Source organism: Bacillus rossius, chromosome 1, assembly GCF_032445375.1.
Source record: "Bacillus rossius redtenbacheri isolate Brsri chromosome 1, Brsri_v3, whole genome shotgun sequence".
In the NCBI taxonomy this organism is placed as follows: Eukaryota; Metazoa; Arthropoda; class Insecta; order Phasmatodea; family Bacillidae; genus Bacillus; species Bacillus rossius.
This window is the reverse complement of record NC_086330.1, coordinates 272018508-272041388: the sequence shown is the minus strand read 5'-3', so window position 1 is coordinate 272041388 and position 22881 is coordinate 272018508. Positions and strand designations below refer to the sequence as shown.

Below are 22881 nucleotides of genomic sequence, written 5' to 3'. Positions count from 1 at the left end.
ATACTAAAACTTGAGTAGAGTAGTCGTTTATAATTTACCCAGACTACGTGGTCAAAAAAAAAAAAACACTACTAGTTCTCATATGACCAATTAATAGTGATGGGAAAAAGCGGTGTTATTTTTATGCCAATTTCGTTTCAATAATCAGCAATTGCGGTGTTTTGTGTTTTTATAGAAAAACATATTTTAAAATGATATTTTAAAAAAAGAATTTTTTTTTACAACCGGTACTTACGGCATTTTCTTCAAAAGTTTAAAGCGCCCTTCAAATTCATCTTGTAACTGTGCTTCCACTTTCTCCCCCAATTTTGGAACATATGTTCTCCTAAGGGAACTGGCTGTAGGAAGATCTCCCCCACCCTTTACATTTTTATTAATCCAACCACGTAATTGGGTGTTGTCTAATTTCTGGAGTGGTATGTTGGCAGATATAAAAGCCTCGGTTGTATCCAAAATAAATGTCTCTCTGTCCTCTCGTACTTTTTCCCCAACTTTTGCGACTTCTTCTAGTGTTGCTGTTGCAAGACGTTTGCTGCCACTGTTTGTGCCCTCGGCACCTAACCTCACTTTCATATAATGCTTACTAGCAACATGTTTGACAACAGTGTCCCTTCTCTCGTATCAACTCGGAAATTGCACCATTTGCAGAACAAAATGTTGTTGGAAACGTACAGCCCTTCCGATTTAAATCCGTTGCCCGCGATAAGCAAGATGCTTTAAATTTTGGCATCGCTATATTGGGTCTAGCAGTAAATAAGTCGAAAACTACAAGGATTCTTGTTTTACTTAAACTGCCTGCCCATGTAAACTTTTGCAAAAGTATAGAATATTAATGAACACGGCAAATTAACTAGGTATCCCGAAAGATAACACACGTCACGCGTTGTTTTGCTAACGAAAAATTGGTACGTTGGTACTGACGTGTACTATTGCTGTGCTCGCTGCTAGCGCATTCAATTGTCTTCCGTTGCAATCTGGCGTCAACGAAAACAAACGAATATCGAGTTCAGAATTTGGGATGGCATAATAAATGTTTACAAAAACATTATATAACATTTTTTCGGTACCAGGTACTCGAAAAGAACTAATTAAGCAGTGGAGTAAAATAAGAAAAATTGAATCAACGGAAAAATTATGTTGTATTCTATTGTGAAGCGAAGGGGAAGGAGTAAGGACTGCTGTGTGTAAATATGGAGGCTGCCGGCTGAATAAGTACTCTAATGGGTAATTTTCTGAATTGATAGGCGTAATGTTTCTGGCAAATGGAAGACGCTAAAAGACAGCTAAGGTGTTTTAAAATAAGTGGTATTTCCAACCTAATGTGTGAACATCGTATTTTGTGACATCGCGCACATAATCTTTTATAAAGTCGCAAATAATTAATATTTTAACTTTTTTTTTCCGGAGATTTTCAGAATTTCGCGTTTTATAGTTATAAAAATCTTTTTTGCGTTTTTTCTAGAGCTGGGCCGATGCCGATCCCCGATCGTAATAATCGGCCGATTTTGTTAATTTTGCCGATTATAATGATCGGCAAAACGTAGCCGATTATTTGAGCCGATCATTGGTCTCCTACTGCAAACTTATAACATTGAATAATTACTTATACCTAACAACTTTCCATGTTTGTTTACGGTACTTTTCGGGAAGAAAATTTGATTATTCATCGAAAAATAATAGGATTTAATAATTTAAAACTAACCACACACAAAAAAAATATACCAATAAAGTAAACAAATACCGTAAGTTTTATAAACATTGAACAGTTACATACCTAAGTATCAATTTCCACGTATATTTACGGTACTTTCGGTAAAATAATTTTCCATTATACTATTTGCAAAGTTATTTATCATTTACGAACCGAAAACTATGTATTTGTTTACCATTTACGGTAAATATTACCGGAATGGCGAATGGCGACTGTTGTTATTATGTTATGTGACGCCAGAGATTAGAGTGACGCGCGTCGCGCGACGGAACTCGTACGGATTAATGGCGCTAGTAGTCTCGTGGTTAGTAACAACTACTCTTCAGGAATTCATCTATTTAGTTTTTTCTCGCTAAATATGGCCTATTGAAAGTTTTGTTTAGCGAAATTAATATTCTTATCCTGTTTAGCGGGAAATAGAGCTTAACTTTCTTTTGTATAAAAACCTGGTTGATGAAGAGTTTTGTTTCCCACAGTAGAACCTCGTTAATCCGTGACGTGCTAATACGGGAATCGGATAATCCGAGACGATTTAAAAGTGCAGAAAAAAAAGAGAAGCTAAACTTGTCAGCGCTTAAAATTAACGTCACGCGGGCCGGCGGCTGGCAAACACTGCAAGCCATCGCGTGGGCCGCCAAACTCTGTAACGCTGTTTGTACCGATTCTTTGTGTGCCCCCCCCCCCCCCCCCCTTCAGCTGTCACATTTGTCACTCTTTAAACTTGAGGGGGATGTCCTGACTTCTGCTTCCCGTCTCCCTTTGTTTGAATGTTGTTTCACGTGCTGCTGAGTTACTTTCCGCCCGCCAATGCACGGCAGGCGCCTGGCGAGTGACGTGTCTGGCTGGCATTCGGCTGGTCGTATGGGTGGAGGGGGATGGGGAGCTACCCAAAATTTATGTGTGCAAGGTCAGCACGATCTTATCTTTCTCTCTTCGGCTGTTGTAAATGACCGTGAACTAATGGCTAGGCAGTGCCGTATTTTTTTAAGCCGAGACACCAATTCGAAGGCGGCCCTTACCGTTAACCGATTATCTGGGTTTAATTTTTTTTTTTTTTTTTTTTTACAGAATTTCAATTATCCGGGCATCGGCTGGTCCCAATGAACACGAATAATGGGGAGTTTACTATTTTTATCCATCTGCTGCCAAGGCGCAGTAAGCCTCGGGAGATGTTACGTCACATGACCTTGGCCTTAACCCAGCTGCACGCCGGTGTCTGAAAAGCTTGACAGACCTTCTGGGCTTAACTGTATAATCGCTAGTCCGTGAAATTTATGATGTCGTGATTTTTAAGTAATCATGTCAATGAAAAGTAGTTTTGTCTGGGAATATTTCACCGTTTATAGTGATCCGTCAAAAGCAACGTGTAATCAGAGGTACTTGAAAGTCTCTAATCGACTCAGAAGATCGGCAAGATCGGCAGAAGATGATCGGCATCGGCATGATCGGCAAAATAGGTGATCGGCCCAGCTCTAGTTTTTTCGCAAAAATTCGCGGAAAAATTGTTACACCATTTTTTCCCATCTCTACCAATTAATGTTTGTATTTATAATCATAAGGAAATATTTTTATTCTGGTGTATTGTGATAAAAAAAAAAAAATAAAAAACGCTTTTGTATGTACTTACGATACACAATTGAAGCAATCTACTAGTAATTTATGACCTACTTAGATATTTGTTTCCTGGGATATAAACGCCCCAACCCAACGACTGTAGAATGGCCCCCAGTAGGTACATTACACACTCCGACGCTGGGAACGTTTCGGCGATCAGATTGATTGTGTTGGACTCTTATTAAAATGTACCATTTTAAAGCTTGTACAAAAGCAACATTTATTAAAGTGATTTTCACATCAGGCCTTTCATAGTTATCTAATATGTATTTTAATTTCCCGTTCATTACCTGTAAATTTGAATAAAATCTTTTTTCCCTTTATTATTAATTGTATTGCATTTTTTAACATTTTTATGTATAATTATTTTGGTTTGGTTTACTGAAGGGCTACTATAAATATTACATTAACGGAATGCATTATTGTGGGGCGCTGCAAGAAACTACAATTTAGGACTTCACTGCACATTTTCAGTATAACTCAAAAGGATTGCGGAGGTAAACTGTTCACATGTTACTAGAAAACTTTAATATAACCCCTGTACTAAATTACAGTTTGGGGCAAAATTTCCAGTGATTAAAAATTCTTGATTTCGTGGGAGCGAAAGTCAAACCAGCCCTTACGGCTATAGCACTGTGGCAGTACGTATATAACACTGCTGCGCTTGGAACGCTCCAACGATTAACTAGATTACCCTAGGCTCTTGAAAAATATGTCAATTTAAAGCTTAAGAAATATGCAACAACTTTTGTTTGAGTGATTATTACGTTACACCTTCTATTTTTATATGAATCGTGTTTATATGTCCTTGGCTGAAGATATAAAAATAACTTATTTAATAAATTAATTGATTTATATCTTAAAATTGATATTAACAATTGGAACATTTTCAACAATAGTGTGTATAGTAACGTTTATAGCTTATTTTGGTAGATATATTGAGTTTCTATGTTGAAAACTGAGCACATGGGAAACATTTGAATGGAATTCTGTAAGTCGCTGTCATCTAGGACTTAACCGCACGTTTTCGGTGATACGCTCAGGTATACAGCGTTTAACATTTGGTAAGTTATTAAACATAGTCGACTCTACCACTGTGCAAAACTTCAGCTCTGGACAAATTTTTCACAGGTTTAAACTTTTATTTCCTGGGCTAACAGCGGCAAGTCGAATCGACCGCCTAAACAATGATCGAGTTCATTGAATCATACTCGCAAAGGTGATCTCAGCAGTGGGGAGCCGAGACCAACCTCCCCCCTCAACGAAAGCGAAGGAATGGTGAAGAAGAAGAAAGCTGATAAGCCTTCCTCTCCTCTGCCTACTGTAGAAACCGTATCTGCTGTGAGTAGAATGAGACCGAGATATGATCGTCGAGCTTCTGCTAGTTCCTCATAGATGGCAGGCCGCAGAGCAAGCGCAAGCAACACCCTCTCCCTCCAAAGGCCTGCTCGCCACTGCCGTGCTGGAACCAAGCTCCTGACCTCCCTACACAATAACTGCGACCTACAGAGGCATCTAGACACTTTAGTAAGCAACTGATCCAAAAATCATTGTTTTCTGAGCGGTGACCGTATTTAACCGTGCTCCAATCGCCTTAAGCAACAGTTGTGTGTCAATATGATAGCAAAGTTAACAATTACAGAAATACTGGATTAAGATAGGAAACTCAATGAAGCATCAACTTAATTAATAGCAATTGCCAGGAGACCAAGAAAGCTTTAAAAACAATGCAGTAGCCATTGCATATAGATTATTGAAAAAATGAATCGAAAATTACTAAAAAATATTAAATTTTAAAAAACTAAATTGTATTTTTTTTTTTTTACAAAAATCAGTTTGAGGTGAAAACTGACTTACCCCCCCCCCCCCTTTTTTTTTTCTCTGTGGAACTCATGTACCATATTTCATGGCTCTAGGCTTCACCACCTTAGCGCTAGGCGAAATACACACATACAAACCCTATTTAATTAATTTTATGTGTATCTATGACATTAAGAAAAAAAAACAGTTTAGCTGAAATGTTATGTGAAATTTTGTATGACTACTTATTCATTGGTTTAAATACATGTTTAGTTAACTTAATTTAATTAGTACACAGTTATTGACAATACCAATGAAATGATTTTGAAAATAAATTTACTGATTTTTCTTGACCTTTTTCGTATCATTCCAAACAAAAATACTAAGTCAAACACTTATTGGTGGTTGTAGGTTATAGTTTAACATCTCACTCAACATCACAACTAGGGCGAGGCCATGAAAAAATAGTGGTGATGAGTTAATACTATGTACAAAAATAACATAGGAAATAAAAAATGTGATACCTACTTAATCCACTAAAAGTATACCAAATGAAATGTACCACACTAATGTAAAGAAACAACGTGAAGTGTCAACTAAAATAATAGTGATGCCACCACTTTGGTTCACTGTAGTTTGGAGAAAAAACAAAAAAAGCTTTAGTAATGTTATTCTTACAAAATAATGGTATTATATCTTTTTGTAGGTAATTTCTAGACCTTTGCTTTATTCCTCTGTGTCTAAAATCCTTGTAAGTGATATGATAGAAAATAAAATTCTTGAGCTATGAGTGTAGCCATCCTAAAAATGTATTTCACAATCTTTTATTTAAAAAAAAAAAAAAACTTTTTGTACGGTATAAAATTAAATTGAATTTGATTTAGAAATTATGGCCTCTCCAGGTTTGTATTATTGAGGTTTGACTGTATAGAAAGTGATATAAGAAATAACACACACGTGAAATTATAAACAATAGCAAACCAGTGAAACAAGAGATGTACCAAGTAGGCACCTTCAACCTCGTGGCCTGTCAAGCCACGTGGTCGGGTAAATACCTGTGCTTGGAGGCTTGTGAAGCCGAGTGTTCCGACTTCTTGTGGTGGTTGTGTCTGTCCGGCGGGCAACAAACCACACAGACAGTAAGAATCGTGATACTCAACACACAACACTCTCTTAGTACCTGGTGCGGAAGCTTGAACTAGGGGTGTAACGATCACATAATCGTTCCATGGAGACATTTGTTCAAGTAAACCACTCTAACCTCATCTATGAATTATTGGCATCAGCAAAATATGAACAACTGATAACCTCATTATTATGTTAACTAAAACTATATTAATCAAATATATATTGGGAGTAAATACGAAATAAGAACACCAATTTAAATTTATTAAATGCCAGTAATGGTAGATCTGATGTACTGAAATATGAGAGTATTTTTTTTTACAGTTCAATCTCATACTCCATGCTGGTTATTTAATTTTTGTCATTACTGTGTTTTAAGGGCTATTTCTGTAAAATCATTATGACTGCTTCCTTGAATTATTTGATTCATTAAAATTTTGTTACAATATAGTTGATGAATGTTATTTGTGAGCAGTAACATATCATACAAGTGATTATAATAAAGGATACTTGCCATCAGAAAACATGAAATAGTTGTAAAAAAGAAGAGGTTGTAATTAAAATTTTGCACCTATTTACCAACTCCCAGATACTTCTAAATATGACTTTTTTTCCCCCACCAAGTTTGTGTTCAGTCACCTCTGGAACAAAATTGATAGTTTTCATAATAAAATATAATTTTACTTGAATAGCAGACATCTTCCTAAAAGAAAAGATATAAAATAAAAGCAAGTTGTACACCTACACTGTCAACAAAACAAGAATAAATATAGCACGAGCAGTGCAACTGTCTCTTTTAAAGATGCATACACTGACTTAACAAAGGAAATAAAAGAAATTATTCATTAATGTGTAATCATGGAGTCTACCAGATCTAGTAAATGAAATTCCCTGATTTTTCCAGGGTTTCCAGGTCTAAAACTGAATTTTCCAGTATTTCTTTAACACAATTACGAAATTCCACGAAACTGAAAAAACTGCATAACAGTACATTGACGGGTTTCAAAGTATTTCTACTCACTTAAATTAGTAAAAAAAAAAAACCTTCTTCCAGACGTGGCCAAAGTGACTCAATTGATGGCAAATAAAACATGCTGCTACAAATATTTCTCACACTTACTTTTGCAAAAACATTAGTAAAAGGAAGCTCCCATCAATTTCGCAGTGACTCAACTTTTGCGAGAACAGTGCTTCAGAATCTTGCGAGGAACCTACCAACTCATATGATCTCTCAATGTTATCAGCTTCTTGTCCTGATAGCCACCTGTTTTGAAGACAACATTCTAAACTGTACTTCACACGCTGTCCTTACACCCGAATTTAAAGCCACAGATGGACATAAGCAGGAAATTCCCTTGGTAAGTTTGTACTTCAGGGGACTTTTGTCTTGAAGTTTTTTTTACCATAACCTTTGGACAATTCCTAACATCATTTTTCAGTAACAGGACAGACTTTTCTGGAACTTTCTTTTTCTTGATGGCATGGTATACTGCAACACAACACAACTTGATATTGTTAGCAGTCAATATATTTTCCTGGTTATCTACATCCAATCGAGATACATTGCGTTTCTCCCTAAAGCTCTTCAGTACCTCTGGTTTCACAAACTTTCCTGCCAAAGCTAATAAAATATCTACCAGTGAATCATAGAGAAATGGTGCCATGGGTGCTTCACTTTGAAACATTGTAAGAAACAATTTCAGCTCTGATGCCAAAGAGTGGAAGAATGTCAATTTTACTTCTAGAAGATTATCTTCAAGAACACTTTTCACTACATTGAAAGAGACAGATAAAATAGAAACTTCACTAAGATATTTCTTTAAGTAACGTTTTCATGGCACGCTCAGCAACTGCAGTATTTTCTAACCATCAGATTGCAGAAAACTTCTTGGGAAAAAGCTCTGATCCAGTTATTCTAATGTAATCTGCCCTCCTTGCAGGTACATGCTTAAACAAATAGTAACTGTGCCTCAAAAAACTAACAACATCTCATTGTGTAGCAGAAATTCAAGTTTTGAAAGCACCATGGACTGTATGAAGCCCACAGCTACCAATTTCTAGCAATGATGGCAAATCTTCACCAAAAGTGTCTGTGATACGTATTTTCAAAGCTAACAAAAATGTCCAGTTTACGATGGGGGCATCCATAGATACTTAAAATTAAATGCAGCTGTCGGTATAATCCGAACGCGGGAAGCACATGCTGCAGCACGTCACGTCAGCAGGATAACAGACCAGCTTGAACCAGTTTGTATCACGTGATTTAGCACCACTTCCGAATCCGATGGTAAATAAAATTAAAAAAAATGGACATGGGAACTGTTCGTTATTTGCCATTCAAAAATAAAAATGGGAGGGGATACACTTGATGCTACGTCAATGCAAGCTGATCAATAAACAAAAAATGTGTTGCCAACTACAACCTACCAAACAAAAATTCCCTGATTATTCCCCGATTACAATATTCCCTGATTTTACCAGGTTTTCCAGGGTCGGTAAAGACACCCTGGTAATTTATTAAATTTGAGTGTATCTGAATCACATGCCATAGCCATAGATCAAGAAGGTCATCACTGGAGCAAGCGGACGAGACGTGGAATGTTAGGAAGGGAGAAGCATTGGAATGCAGGAGAGGTTTAAAGCCAGCTGTGCAGTGTGAGCAGTGCTTGGGTAAGAGGGGCCAATGCTTTTTTTTGCACTGCCACCATATAAAGTAAACAATTAACAGTTGTTATACCTCTGACTAACTATTTTAAATGTCTTTTTCTGTATAAGTTTTCTCTCAATTTACAGCAATGATTGTGGTGGAAAATAACAACCCACAACATGAATAACACTAAAAAATCACAATCAAATTTTGCAAAATTATTTTTCTTGTCTGAAAGGCAATGGTACTGAAACTTTTCCTGAATATGATTTCGCGAAGCCATACTTTCTAATCATATTACAATAATCAGAAGTGTCTGTGTGTGTCTGTGCATGTGTGTATAAAGAACGGGGTAATTAACTACTGTTCACAAAATCAAAACTGAAGCACAACCAAATCAGAGTTAAAAATACTTAAGTTGTCAATAAACAGTAATCATAACCAAGAGAGATACAAAATCATGCGAATACAAATGGTAATGAGAGGGTAGCATGTGCAAACGCTACCCACTACCAACATCACAATCAGCTGCCGGGCACCAGGCGACCAGCCCGTTACCAGCGCTAGGAGGTTGAAGAGAATCCGCCAGGGGTAGGAGGTGTCTGCTGTACAACATTACAGTGCTCGCCAAAAGAAATGCAGCGAAAAAGTGCTTCAAACAAATTTTCAACCAATTTCCTTCAAATTGTTTAACTTTTTAGCAATAATTTTTCACTATTCCTCAAAAACAGATCATACTAGATACTAGAGATCTGGTTATGATAAACAGGGTCATAACAACAGGGTTTTACTGTAGTTAAATATTTGGTGTCAGATTTGTGAGAAACACAAAATTCAAGAGAACTATCATGAAAACTGATAAATTTATGGAAATAGCAAGTATAGCAATGACAAGAAAATGAAATAACCAACATGATATGTGACACTGTGAGCCTTAACACAGTATTATTGATATTGTAAACTCTTGGTGTTATTATTTAGCAAACCTCTTTTTACAGGTTCTACATTATTTTACTTACTGTTTCATAACAGATAAGCCTTATAAATAACCAAATGGAACCAATGAAGTGTGACAAACAAAAGCTGCATTCCATAATCAGTACTTGGACAATTACACCCCTAGATGACAAAAGTGTGGAGCCACGGCTCACCTGTGCTTGTCGCTGCTCGACTTCTTGTGATTGGAGCTGCTGCTGCTTCGATGCTTTGATGATGAATGCCTGCAGACCACAAACAGTCATGAGTCTTTGTCACAGGCAGTGCCTAAACTATTGTACAGTAAAATCTGTTTAAGACATGGCAGCACTCGTCAACAAAAATTGGGAATGTGTTTGCACATGCTTTGGAATGTTCTCAATAAAATTTCAGCCATTTTGGACACATAGTTGATTTTTAACAGTTGTTTGTGCGAGTCGATGCACATTTTTTGTGGAGGGAGTATCGAGCTGTGATTAAATATATGTTTTTGAAAGGCAATACACCTACGCAAATCAAAAACAAGTTTGATGCTGTGATCGGGAGCTCTGCACAATCATTTATTAGTGAAATTTTGGGATGCTGAATTTAAACGTGGCCATACCAGCTTGGGTGACGATGGATGTATGGGACGACCAAAAACTTGAATCCCTGACGATAGCATCACTCAAGTGCATCAAATGGTGATAGACAACCATCAAATTAAGGTAAGAGAGATAGCAGAGGTTATGAACATGTCCAAAGAACATGTTTGTTACATAATGAATCAAGATTTAGGCATCAGAAAGCTGTCCGCGCATGGGTACCACGTTTGCTCACCCCGGACCAAAAACTTCTTCAAATGAATGTCTCCAATGCTCTATTCGCACAGTTTAGGCTAAATAAAGAGTTCTTGCACCGATTAATTACTGTAGGTGAAACTTGAATTCACCATTGCACTCCAGAAACAAAAATCCCAGTCAAAACAGTGTATTGCAAAGGGGGAATCAACACCAAAAAAAAGCAAAGACTGTTCCTAGTGATGGCAACTATTTCCTGGGAAAGTCATGGAGTTGTCTAAATCAATATCTTAAAAAAGGAAAAACAATGACAGGAAAATACTACACATCATTATTTGACAAATTGAAATCAGAAATTGCAGAAAAATGGCCCCATTTACAAAAAAAAAAAATTGTTTCATCAAGACAATGCAGCGGTTGCCATGGCAAAAATCCTTGAACGGCAGTTTGAACTGCTTGACCTCCCTCCTTACTCACCAGATATAGCCCTAAGTGAATTTTTTTTTTGTTGCCTATTCTAAAAGTTGTACTTGGAGGGGGGACAGAGATTTTTGTTGAATGTGGAGTCCGTCACTTTCGTAAACTATTTTGCAGAGAAAGATGCGAAGTACTATTTGCATGGGTTGAAGAGATGGGAGCATCGCTGGGACAACCCTTGTATTAGTCACAATTAGTGATGGGATTTTCGATACTTCGATACCTCGATACCTTCGATACTTGATGGTATCGTAAAGTATCGAGTATCGAAACTGTAAGTTCGATACATTTTTTCGATACCGGAATGCTTGTTCATTTGTATTGAATTATGTTTTGAGTCGCCATCGTACAAAATATAAAGACAGTAGAACCTCGATGATACGTTCCAGTTTCATACATTTTCCCGTGTCATACGCCGATTAATTTTGGTCCTGCCGAAAGTACTATATTTACAATGGTTTACTTTCCCGGAACATACACTTATAAAATCATTAATTTCCAGTTTCATACGTTTTTACAAAGCGGAAAAGTCCTAAAATTCACACATTTTTTTGTTATATTCCTCCTGATAAACTACATTTTAATGCTTTTATTTTGAAAAACGTTCATTGTTTACCTTTGCAAACGTAAGAAAATAACTATCGCACCTCGCACCATAGATATGGATAGTATCAGGAAGACTGTGCACTTCGCTAGTAGCATCTATGGCCAGCACCAAGCGAGACTAGTGGCGCAAACTAGCAATGATTATGAAAATGGTGCACGTGCTTTACCAAGGCACGGATCTATTTTGTGCATTCATTAAACTTTGAACTGAATATACCCTTTTGTTATTGTTTTCTTACGATCGGATTGTTTTGTATTTTACGTTTCTCAAGTTAAAATTTTATTTAAAATTGTTCTGTTGCATAAAGTTGTTTGTAAAATGAAACAAACAAGCAAAAATGACTGATTTTCTTTTTAAAATAGCCTATTTTTTTAAATTTATAATTTAGGCTTGGCCCGAATTCTCTATTGCGACCATTCCGTTTCTAAGTCCGTTTTTCCGGGAACCGTGAGGGGTCGCATCAGTTTATAGTTAGAGATGAATATTATTCCACAGAAGTCAAAAATAATAATTCATATGTGAATTGGACGTGAGTTGAGCCATTTCATGCTGCAGTTAAGTTGTAGTGAAGGACTATTTTCGTAAAGGGTTTTGCTGTACTGCTGGTACCGGTACCGGCACCGACATTTTAGCTGTGGTTCTCAGTGCCGGTTAAAATGCTGAGAACTGTAGGAACCGAGAACCGAGAACCGGTACCGACCCATCCCTAATAAATAATATATTTAACCCACAAAAATATATTTGTTACTAACCTATACAATTAAGTTTTCCTGCTCAATAAGCCTAAATATTTTTTTTTTTCTCAGAAACTTTTAACATCTTTATTCATTTCACATTGTTTGCATTTGGCAGCCACCAATAACCCACCTACTTGGTCTTAATGTCTTGTCAAAAGCGAAGTCATTAGAGATGGTAACCCAAAACAATACACAATGATGTTATTTCTACATGTGCATTCATTTGCAAGTTTTTTTTAGCATATTTAAAGAATCATGGGTATTGTCATGGTAAAAGAAAGAACTAGAGATAGGTTCGCGACACAATTTTCCAAACACTTTATCAGTTACACAGACATACTTATACTTTCTGTAAGTTTTATTATGACTGGAAAATCAGCAGGTATTAGCTCCCATGGGAGACTGTACATTTATCAAGTTTTCATGCCAGCCAATCTGAAAAGACTTTATAATTGTGTGTGTGTTATTTACAGAAAAGATGAGATGTACATATAATGTAATTTCTATAGTGATGTTCCTGTACAGAGAAGCTGTCCTCAATTGGTTCGTGAAGTCACAATGCTTGCTTGGCAATAGACACTTGAATCATCTTGCCAGATCTTTGCTTGGTGTAGACGAAGCAGGTTGTCCATCAATGGCTAAAGGCAAACAGTTATGTATTAAGTGACAAACCACAACAGACATATAGTGGAATCGGCCATTGCCTATTATATGGAACTGTCCCTGTATTTCCCTGGAGGGTTTAGGAACACCAATGAAAACCTAAATCATAATGGCTGAGCCTGGGATCTGAACCAACATCTACTGGAATAATAACTGAGAATCTTACAACTGTGCCACTTTGCCCCGTATGTGTTTCACCTATGATCTGCTGATACAATTGCTCCTTTGTGAATGCAAAGTTTTGTTTTCGCCATACTTCGCATGAATGGCTAAATATGTACTTAGTACCAGGGCCGCCCAAAGACACTTTGAACTCACAGAGGAATACAACACAAATCTTTAAATAATTTTTTTTAAATTTATTTAAATTCAATACCCATGATTTTTATTTATGATGTGCTCTCTAGTTTAAGTTTTTATGTATCATCTTCAGGAAATAATTCTGGATACCTCCAGTCACAGGCAGCTAGATTCACAAAAACTCTTAACACTACTGCACTCAACTCGCTAGCAGCTCAATCATACCCATAGTTGACAGCAAACTTGCTTATCAACTCTCATGTTATAGAAGATAATCCTTGGAAATAACAATCAACCAATGTATTTCACGAATGATTAAAAAATAAAAATAAATAAATCCTTCAAAACTACCACTAATATTTAAGTCAAACACACCAGAGCTCATGGAAATAAATGAGAAAAATTTTTATGGTTTTAATTTAGTACAATTTGGTTTACGCAGGGCTTCCAGAAAGATTACATTGAAGGTAAGCCAACTGTAAACATTGACAGCACTTTACACTGAACTGTAAATAAATGTAAAACATTTTGTAGGAATCATAAAATATTAAGTGAAAACTTTAATGAGAAACTTTTCTTATTCTTAAATACATTTGCTTGCATACAATTGCAGCTTTTTCTTAGATGTATTGATAAAACGTAACTTTAAAGATAAACTTTTTAAACATTTTAGACATCTACTATATTTATATGCAGAAGCATTAGCATGACACTGTATCTGAGGTCCCTTGTTAAACATGAGATCTCCTTTTAAGTGAAGTACAGGTACTTTATAAAAGGCCCCACTGTAGGACATGTTTGCAAGCAACGAGCCAATACCTATCCTTGTCCTTGTCCTTCTCCTTGCCCCGGCCCTTCTCCGACCGGTGGTGCTTGGACGGGGAGGGGCGGTCGCCGCCGGGCCGCTTCTTGCCCTTGGCGTCCGAGTACTCGTCCTTGAAGTCCGTCACCTCCTTGTCCGCCTCGGCTGCCTCGCGCTCCAGGTCCGACCAGTCCTTGCCCGACTCCTCCGAGCTGCCCAGCTCATCCTCTGCGACAAGCAGCACCGACCTCGCACCCTTCTCCCACACCCCGGGCACACCACATACAGCCCCCATACTGCTGCTTCTTGGAGATACTTATCAATAGTGTGCACTAGCCAATTGTCTACACATAATACAAAATGTGCAATGCTAGAAAATTTGCCATTCTTTTGGAATGCACATTGCATTAATACATTTTTAGTTTTATTTTTGCTTTAGTTCTGAACAACACTGGTGAATTATAGGCAGAACCAGAAAAAAAACTTAGTAAAAAAAATTCTTTAGTACACAATTTTATAAAAAATTTCCATCTTGTATGGCATGGCCAGCCAACGCACTCTTGTCTATTATCAGCAAATAATGTTGTTTAGCTACACAAAATCACAACACATTTTACCGGATACGAAAATATATTCTTCACCACAAATCAACACTAGAAAAAATACACTACCGCCATCTTGCTTACATTCCAATACTGAGTTTTTTTACTCACAATGCAAAGTACCACTAACAGTCAACATGATTCACGAGAAGAGTGTATCTTCAGTAAACATTACTCATGCGTGAAAGAATTTTTATTTGCAAAGTATCTCCAACTCATTGATTGTCATTATTAAAAACATTCTGAACTCGCCAAACCTAAACACTTCCATCCTTTTCATCGCATTATCTGAATTTTGATTGACAATGGAGATCGTAAAATGGTAAACAGATGAATATCCAATACACATCCATGCAACGAAAACTACGTTTATTGCTAACCAGGTCATAAAATTAAATTGTAACTGACAAGAGTTCTGAAGAAATTAAGGTTTTGTAACTGACTTATAGTTCAGAAGGAATTAAGCTGTCTGAATAAAATATTTAATAAAATTCTTCTTCTATGTAAACCAACCGAAAATTTTTTTTACGTACCTCAAGGGGGTGTAAAATTCCACAACTGATGATTGAGTAATAACAAACAGACAACACTAAATGAAAAATATAATGGGGCTGAGCAAATATTTTCCTTGCAACATTTAATTTTATGTTTTAATAGAGAGGGAAGAGGAAAGGTATGCATTTAAGTCCAGCATAATCAGTAGCATTTGTAAACTCATATAACCTGCCTCGGATAAATATATCTTGCATTATTAAACTAAGCAATTTTAATAATGCCAATTGCATAACATAATTATTTTCTTTCTCACTACGTATTTATTCACTAAAAGTTGCTGTGTTCAGGTTACAGCCACTTGCAAGATGCTACATGACTGGGAACAAAATTTTATGGTTTTATTTGTAAGTCAATTTCGTTTTTAAAACAGGTGCTTTAAGTGTTATTGTTTTTATTCATAATAAAATGTATTATTTAACAAATGTGAAACTATAACATTTCTTGATACTTCTTTCAACAAAATAGTCTCATTTTGACTGAGACATGATGCTCTTATACAATAAAATAATTTGTGATAAGTATGTCTAGAAAACCACTCAGAAAAATAAAAAATAAATTGGCAAAATTTGGAATGTTTGAAAAATGTGCCAAAGTGATCAATGTAATATTTGTAACTAATAAGAGATCCCAGATCAAACAACATTTTTAATTTTTTCCGATCAATTTAGTTTATACTTTCTGGTACAAAAGTCATCCTGAATAATTACAATCAATTAATTTACCATAGCAAAAGGCAGCACTTTTGTAGTTTGAGTTGTTCGGCATGCTTTGCAGTGTTATTTCAGTTTAATTGCAATTCACCGTATAATCTTGTCCCTATGCATGATTGGTTGATGCCCAGAAGCATGGAAGCATGCACGTATTAAGTATTGTGCTGTCTATTAACCGATAACTCACCGTCTACGTCACTGTCACTGTCCTCCGACACCTCAGAGTATTCAGAGTCCTCCTCTGATTCTTCGCTCTCCAAATCGCTCGGCTGCAACAAATACACAACCCAACATGTAGTGTGAACGAAGAGCTAGGTTAAAGTACAAACCAAGTCAAAGTGAGTTTCTGCAGTTTTGATCCACTTGAAAATTGAGCTTAATTTCACAATTTAGTAGAATTTTGGGTTGACCATCAAACCTACTTACCTGGCTAGTTATTTTTCAGCCATATTAACAGTTGAACAAGCATTAACAGAAATATGTTTTATGTTACATTTAAGTTTGCAAACTTAAAAAGGCACTGCTAAGATGATGTGATAATTATGAGCATAGTTACAATACTCTCAAAACTTACAAATCAATAATTAAAAATTTTTCCAAAGCAGTAGCTTTACATTTCTGCACTAGACTGGACTTCATATACTGTACATGTCCTGTTCCAAGTTTGTTCCACAATAATTCTACTCCCTTGTGCGAACATTTTCCCACTAGTTACAAAAAAATGGCAAGCAAAAGACTAGTGTTGAAAAGACATAAAGAAATAAAAGTTATTGGATGTGTTATTTTCTTCTCTGCACATCCATGTAATTAAACAGTACTATATTTATGGTGGCACAAAAATTTAACATGAAGTTATTTAACTCATCATGAAAATAGGTACTTGAGGAAAGAAATGCCAAAATCCAAACTTCTATGTTCTTGACAAGAACAACATTATTTATTTCTACAGAAATAATCAAAGAAGTGTTTGTAAATATCTGCCAATGGCTACAGTGATCTTATAAAGTTTGGTTAGCTTTTCAGAGAAACCTTTTTTTTTTTTAAAAAGTTTGTATCTTAAAAAAATGTAAATGAAAATCAATAAGCAGTATCCCGCAGAGGCCAAAGCAGCGACGGTAGGGGAAACCGTAGGAACTCTGGAAAACCTACAGGCCACTACAACGCCCACCATGTTTCCCACATACAAAAAAAATCCAGGTCTGACCTTGCTGGGAATCGAAGCCCGGTCACCTTGGTGGGAGCGAGTGCTCTATCCACTCTACCACTGTGCCTCTACAAATGTAATAATGTTTTTTTTAATTCTTAAAAATTGTAAAGGTTGAATATTTCTTTAAAAAATTTTTTTTCTGTAAATGGTTTGGTATATTATTTTATTCTGACTCTTATGATTTGAAATCAGATTTGAGAAAAAGTGGATCCAACAAATCACTAGTTACCAATTAAAACCAAAATAGGGTTAACATTTTTACCGCCTCAAATACTGAAGGAAAATGCAGATTTAGAGGTACTAGAGCACAGAATATCCTCAAACTTACACCTTACCACAATTTTAACTTTTCCCAAGTGGTCCCTTGAAAACTGTAACTAAGAGGTTTCATTGTGCTACATATATTTGTGAAACAACTATAATTAATTAAACTGGAACTGGTGGAACAAGGCACAAGCATGACCACCTGGAATTCATCATCCTCTTCCTCTTCTTCCACATCTTCCTCTTTGTTCTCGTCGTCACTCTCAGGATCCAAGAACGTCCAACCTCCACTCTCAAAAAATCCTTCCGGGTCATCCGTGATGGTCTTCATGATCTTGGTCCAGTTTAACGACTGAATTCCTTCAGAGTACCTAATGTCACACGAACTGTAACCAAACAAGAACATCATTTTAACAACACACAATCCCCCTCACAAAAAAAAAATTAGAGTTTAAGTGGGTGAAATAAAGAGTATTTATTGTAAGAGAAATTAATATTCAATTTATTATAAGGTAGACTGGGTCATGTGAGTGTGTGTATTTGCATAGTCAGTATTGAGTTCATCGCTCCTCTGGAAGCCATTGCACAATGCGTGTCGTGTCATGTCATTCGGCAGTTTCTTCTGTGGTGGGAAGCTTTTGTGCGGGAGTAAGAGAGAACCTATGAAAGACGGAAAAGAGCAGAGTTTGGTTTTTAGTGGCAAAGATGTCTATCAAATACATCATCATTGAAAGATGGCCTGCACATAGTATGTATCTGCAAAAAATTTTTTTTGTTGCTGAAAAGTACAAGTGCAGACAATCCTTTCTTGATGCTGGCTGTTAACGCCAAGTAGTCTATAATCTGCTTTAAAGCTAAGAATGATCTTCAACTGAAGCACTTGTAGCTGGCATTGTCATGATAATCTTTGAAAGTTTTAGTATTTATTAAAATAAGTCACTTAGTTCTGATGCTGTCAAATACAACTGAAGATCTGATACAGTACTCGTGTGCATGTCACTCACTATCCATAAATAAAATGTGCAGTTGACTTTTTAAGCTCAGCAGATCAAAATGTTTTCCATAGTTTTCCTTAATAAATAAAACTGTTTCTTCTGAGAATTTCTGTGCATGTTGAAACCAAAGTTTGTTATTCAACAAGCTTAAGAATTTTAACTTTGGTACTTCTGCAACTCTCTTGAGTTACATGCTCAATATAGTATTCACAATTCAAAATATATATGTATAGTTTTTTTTTTGTAAATAACCTTATTCTCTTTGCCTGAGAAAGAATCTGCATTAGCACATTTTGCTGTTGTAGAAGCATTTTTACACCCTGAACCAACATTTTCCCACACTCGGTCGAAATCATTTCTCAAATTGTTCAGAAAGTTTTCACCTATATTTTCCTTGTGTTCCTACAGTTCCTACAAGCTTACTACTGTAATTCCACGGAGTTGGAGCAAGTGCGGAAAACCTTTTTTTCACCTCTGCACCTACAACCTGCATCCTCTTTGTTGATTAGAGAAGGAAAAAAAAATACACACTGCCAAATGCTGTTAGAGAAATGAAGAGTACCATGTTTTCTCGCATAATCGTCGCACATTTTATACTAAAAAGAAGTTTGAAAAGTAGGGGTGCGACAATTATGCGGGAAAATTTTTTTTTGTTAGGTAAGGTTATTCATAAAAACAAAACCTGTTCATGGAAAGTACGTTTATTTAAAAAAGGTGGAGCATACAAGAGCACGTCAAAAAATTTATATTAATAATTCATGCAACAAAAACCTTTCTTCAACTTTAAATGGAAAAACAAAATCTGTGACCTGAACGCAAGCCACTTGAATCTGTGACATGAACTAATACGTAACTATCATCGTAGCACACACTTACCACGAAAGAGTGCGGCCCATCAAATGTAGTTAACTCGACACTCGACAGAGAGCGCGCGTTACATGAATCTGTGAGATACCGATATTCGACTACGTGTGCATGCTCTATATAGAAAGCAACATAACCACACATGATTGCTGCCAACTGGCGCTGGCTACATTTTTATAAGCGGTACATCGCAGAAACACAGGCAAACAGATGAAGGTTATAACGTTTAAAACGTCTATAAAAAAACATTTACACGTCAGACAACTTCGTATTTTCGTTAATTAAATAAGTGGTAATGTCTGAATAAATATAAGAATTCTACTTTAAAATACATCTTTTATACGGAAAAGATATCTATACAAAGCGCTCGGAATCTAATAGCGGGACCAAAAACATCATACGACGTTTACGTGAGAGTTTTTTTTTTAACCCAAATTTTGACGCCCTAAAATATGGGTGCAATGATTATGCGATAAAACAGGGTACTTTGCACGTTTCATGTAACTTACAGACTGCAAAAGAACAAGAGTTAGCTTGAGGGTGTAACAGTGAACAAAATTAGCTTGAACATAGACTGCTCTAATTTTTGTCTGCAATGAAACATACTCTCCAGCAGGTTCTATCATCACTGACATCTATGAATTTTAAAACTCTCTCCTTTCCTCAACATCCCCTTTCTTGTAACATAGCGCAGTACTGACGATAACTGTGATTTGACTGCTATGTCGGTTGTGTGATCCAAAATCAGTGCCACGAATGGTGATTCAGATATTTATTTCATGTTCTAGCAAGTCATACAGAGAAAACAGAATGTCTGCATGTCACTCAATGCCTCCTGTGAAAACTGTTGAGTTCTGAGGGTGAATTTTGAGTTCCTTATCATTTCAGCCAATTATTTAAGAAATTATATATAATTGCCTTTGTTAAGTGACAAGTACCGTACCTATTTACTCGCGTAAAGGCCCCCCCTTTTTTTTCTTCAAATTTTCGACTCCAAAAAAGGGGAGGGGGGCCTAAACGCGAATTTGGAGGAAAAAAAAGATTTTTCAGTTTTCAGGTATGAAAAACTAACATTTAATAAAAGCAAAATGAAATACCACCACAACTTATTTAAACACCAATTAAATTTTGATTAAATGAAACAGCTGGCGGAACGACTGGCAAGTCGTGTGGCTTTGTTCTAATGAGGGAGGGTGGGGGAGGCAGCGATGCGGCAGGAGGGAGAGAGGCAGAGAATCCGCAAGAGGGGGGGGGGGAAGGAAGCGCTGCGGCAGGGGAGGGAGAGAGGCAGAGGCGTTGCTTAACCTCCCTCCTGCCAGCTAGCGCGGTGAGAAGGTATGTGAAGCGGTGAAAAAAAAAAGGGAGCAAAGGAAGGAAGAAAGGAAGGGTGTTGGCTGGTCTATTTTTAGATTTACCCCTCCACCGACCTAGGATGGGAAGCAACTGGCGCCGTCAAGAGAAAGAGAGGGAGGGAAAGAGAGAGACATATGAGTGTTCCATCTACTTTTCTTTTCTTTCTCATGATGCATCTCAATGCGTGCATGGATGAAATTTCTGAGTGAATGCTTTTGTTTTTGTCTCCATAGCTAAAGGAGGTGTAGGCCTGCCAATTTTGTTCGAACCTGAAAGCACCAAAGGGACTGTTTTTTAATTGTTCCTATAATAGTTACAATTACTGACGCACAATTCCTCCCAATCCATGAAACAGCATTAACTGAAAATGCATGTTTAGAAACCTGCGACTTGCAATATTTATTACTTCACATTAAAAGATTTGTATAATGTTCTCCCCTTTAGATTCAAACAATGGATCTTACACCATTTTGCACACTAAAAACTAATGCGAAGCAACTTCCAGGCCAACAATACTGCACAAGTCTAGTTCGTAGTTCGTCTTCTACCTATATAGGAACACCAATCCAGCCGTGCACATAGTTACTGGCAGCAGCTTATAGTGGATTTGTATGGATGGACTGCTTGTAGGATTTGAATGTGCAATGAATCTACACTGCCAAAGCCATTTTTTTTGCTGATTATATTTTCCAACTAATATAAAAATGAAATATTTTTATTTTTGTGCACTGTTTAAGGAAAGGGAAGCTTTCACAGCTTCCATGGATGTTTTGCCTCTGGTTTTACTGTATAGTTGTGAAACATGCAGTTTGGAATGGAAGTCGACTGGAACGGAAATGTGTAAACACAGTGCTGCCATCTGTGATAGTCTCAGAAATCTAAAAAAAAAGATGGTAGACCGACTTGATTCATCCATATAAATTGGTTTTGTAAATATCGCAGAATTGACACAGCACATAGGTATGTATTAAATAAAACTTAATAATAGTACAACTATCCTTTAATACTCAATGTTTTAATTTTTATCCATAAAATTAAATACTGTATTTACTAACAGAAGGTTCACCACTGCACATGGGTAGGTCACACCTTTAATTTTGAGCAAAAAAAATTCTAACATTTTCACCGTAAGGGTGGCCTGGAATACGGGTCGCACCATATAATACATCTCCACTAGAATAAAAGTGAAGTCTTTAAGGTTCGTGTCTCAGCTTAATGCTGCGTAAGAAACACAGCACTGGTGTTGACCTTCGGTCCTTCGTCTCTCTCCTCTTTGTCCTTTATGGACCTTACTTTCTCCCCATCCCGGACTATATAACAAAAAATACAAAAGAAAAGAATACTGGTTTCTATAATCATGTTTCTCTTCCTGTCTACTACATATTTCTTTCACCAGTCTACTTCCCCAAAAGAGAAAAGACGACACGCTGCTATTTCTTGTCAATTTTTTCGTCAGTTCATAAACAAAAAAAGAGTAGAAAGTGTCGGAGATCACAGGCCAAAAACAATGATTGAACACTGCTGTATCACAAAAATCTGTCGAAATAGACACATGATGAATGTGCATGTGCCAGTTCATGGACATTTGAAATGAGATAGGGAGAGAGAACCATTAACACTGCTGCGTGGCCACATGCACTCAAACACAAATGCATGCACACTCCCCTCTTCCTCACTCTCTGGCTGGTTTATTTTTAGATTTACCCGTCTTGCCAAGTGCCAGCACGACCGCAGACAGCCATGTCACTTACCCGCGGCACAAGAGGCGGCAGAAGCAGTGCAACGGTGCAGTTCATTTTGTTTTAAATCGCACTTCTGAGATATTTAAAATAAACAATTTATACTCACTTATTTATTAAAAACCTACACAGGCTAGTTATTTAGACACATATTCAACCATACAATACAAAAATGTTCGTAGGCTTTCATGGCCATTGTCTGAAGTAGCTTGGGTTCTGGGTTGTAGCCGCGTCCTTGACGAATAATTCACCTATTCAAACCCATAAACAAGATTGAGGGGTCTCTGACATCAGTGAAAGTCTAGCGCAAGTTGGCAGCAATCATGTGTGGTTATGTTGCTTCCCATATAGAGCA

At 36.8% G+C, this 22881-nt stretch overlaps 1 protein-coding gene across 2 annotated transcripts in view; it reads right to left on the bottom strand.

Annotated features, from left to right (window-relative positions):
• LOC134527601 (FACT complex subunit spt16) overlaps positions 1–22881 on the bottom strand; it is a 219764-nt gene that overhangs the window by 21441 nt on the left and 175442 nt on the right. Inside the window, exons 17-21 of one of the 2 annotated variants that reach the window (XM_063360430.1) lie at positions 17778–17961; positions 16292–16373; positions 14255–14465; positions 10049–10117; positions 6181–6234 (exon numbers count right to left, since the gene is read on the bottom strand). In XM_063360430.1, the coding sequence (XP_063216500.1) occupies positions 6181–6234; positions 10049–10117; positions 14255–14465; positions 16292–16373; positions 17778–17961 (600 nt within the window). The remainder of the gene's footprint in view (positions 1–6180; positions 6235–10048; positions 10118–14254; positions 14466–16291; positions 16374–17777; positions 17962–22881) is intronic. The other variant, XM_063360432.1, reaches the window with a different exon arrangement.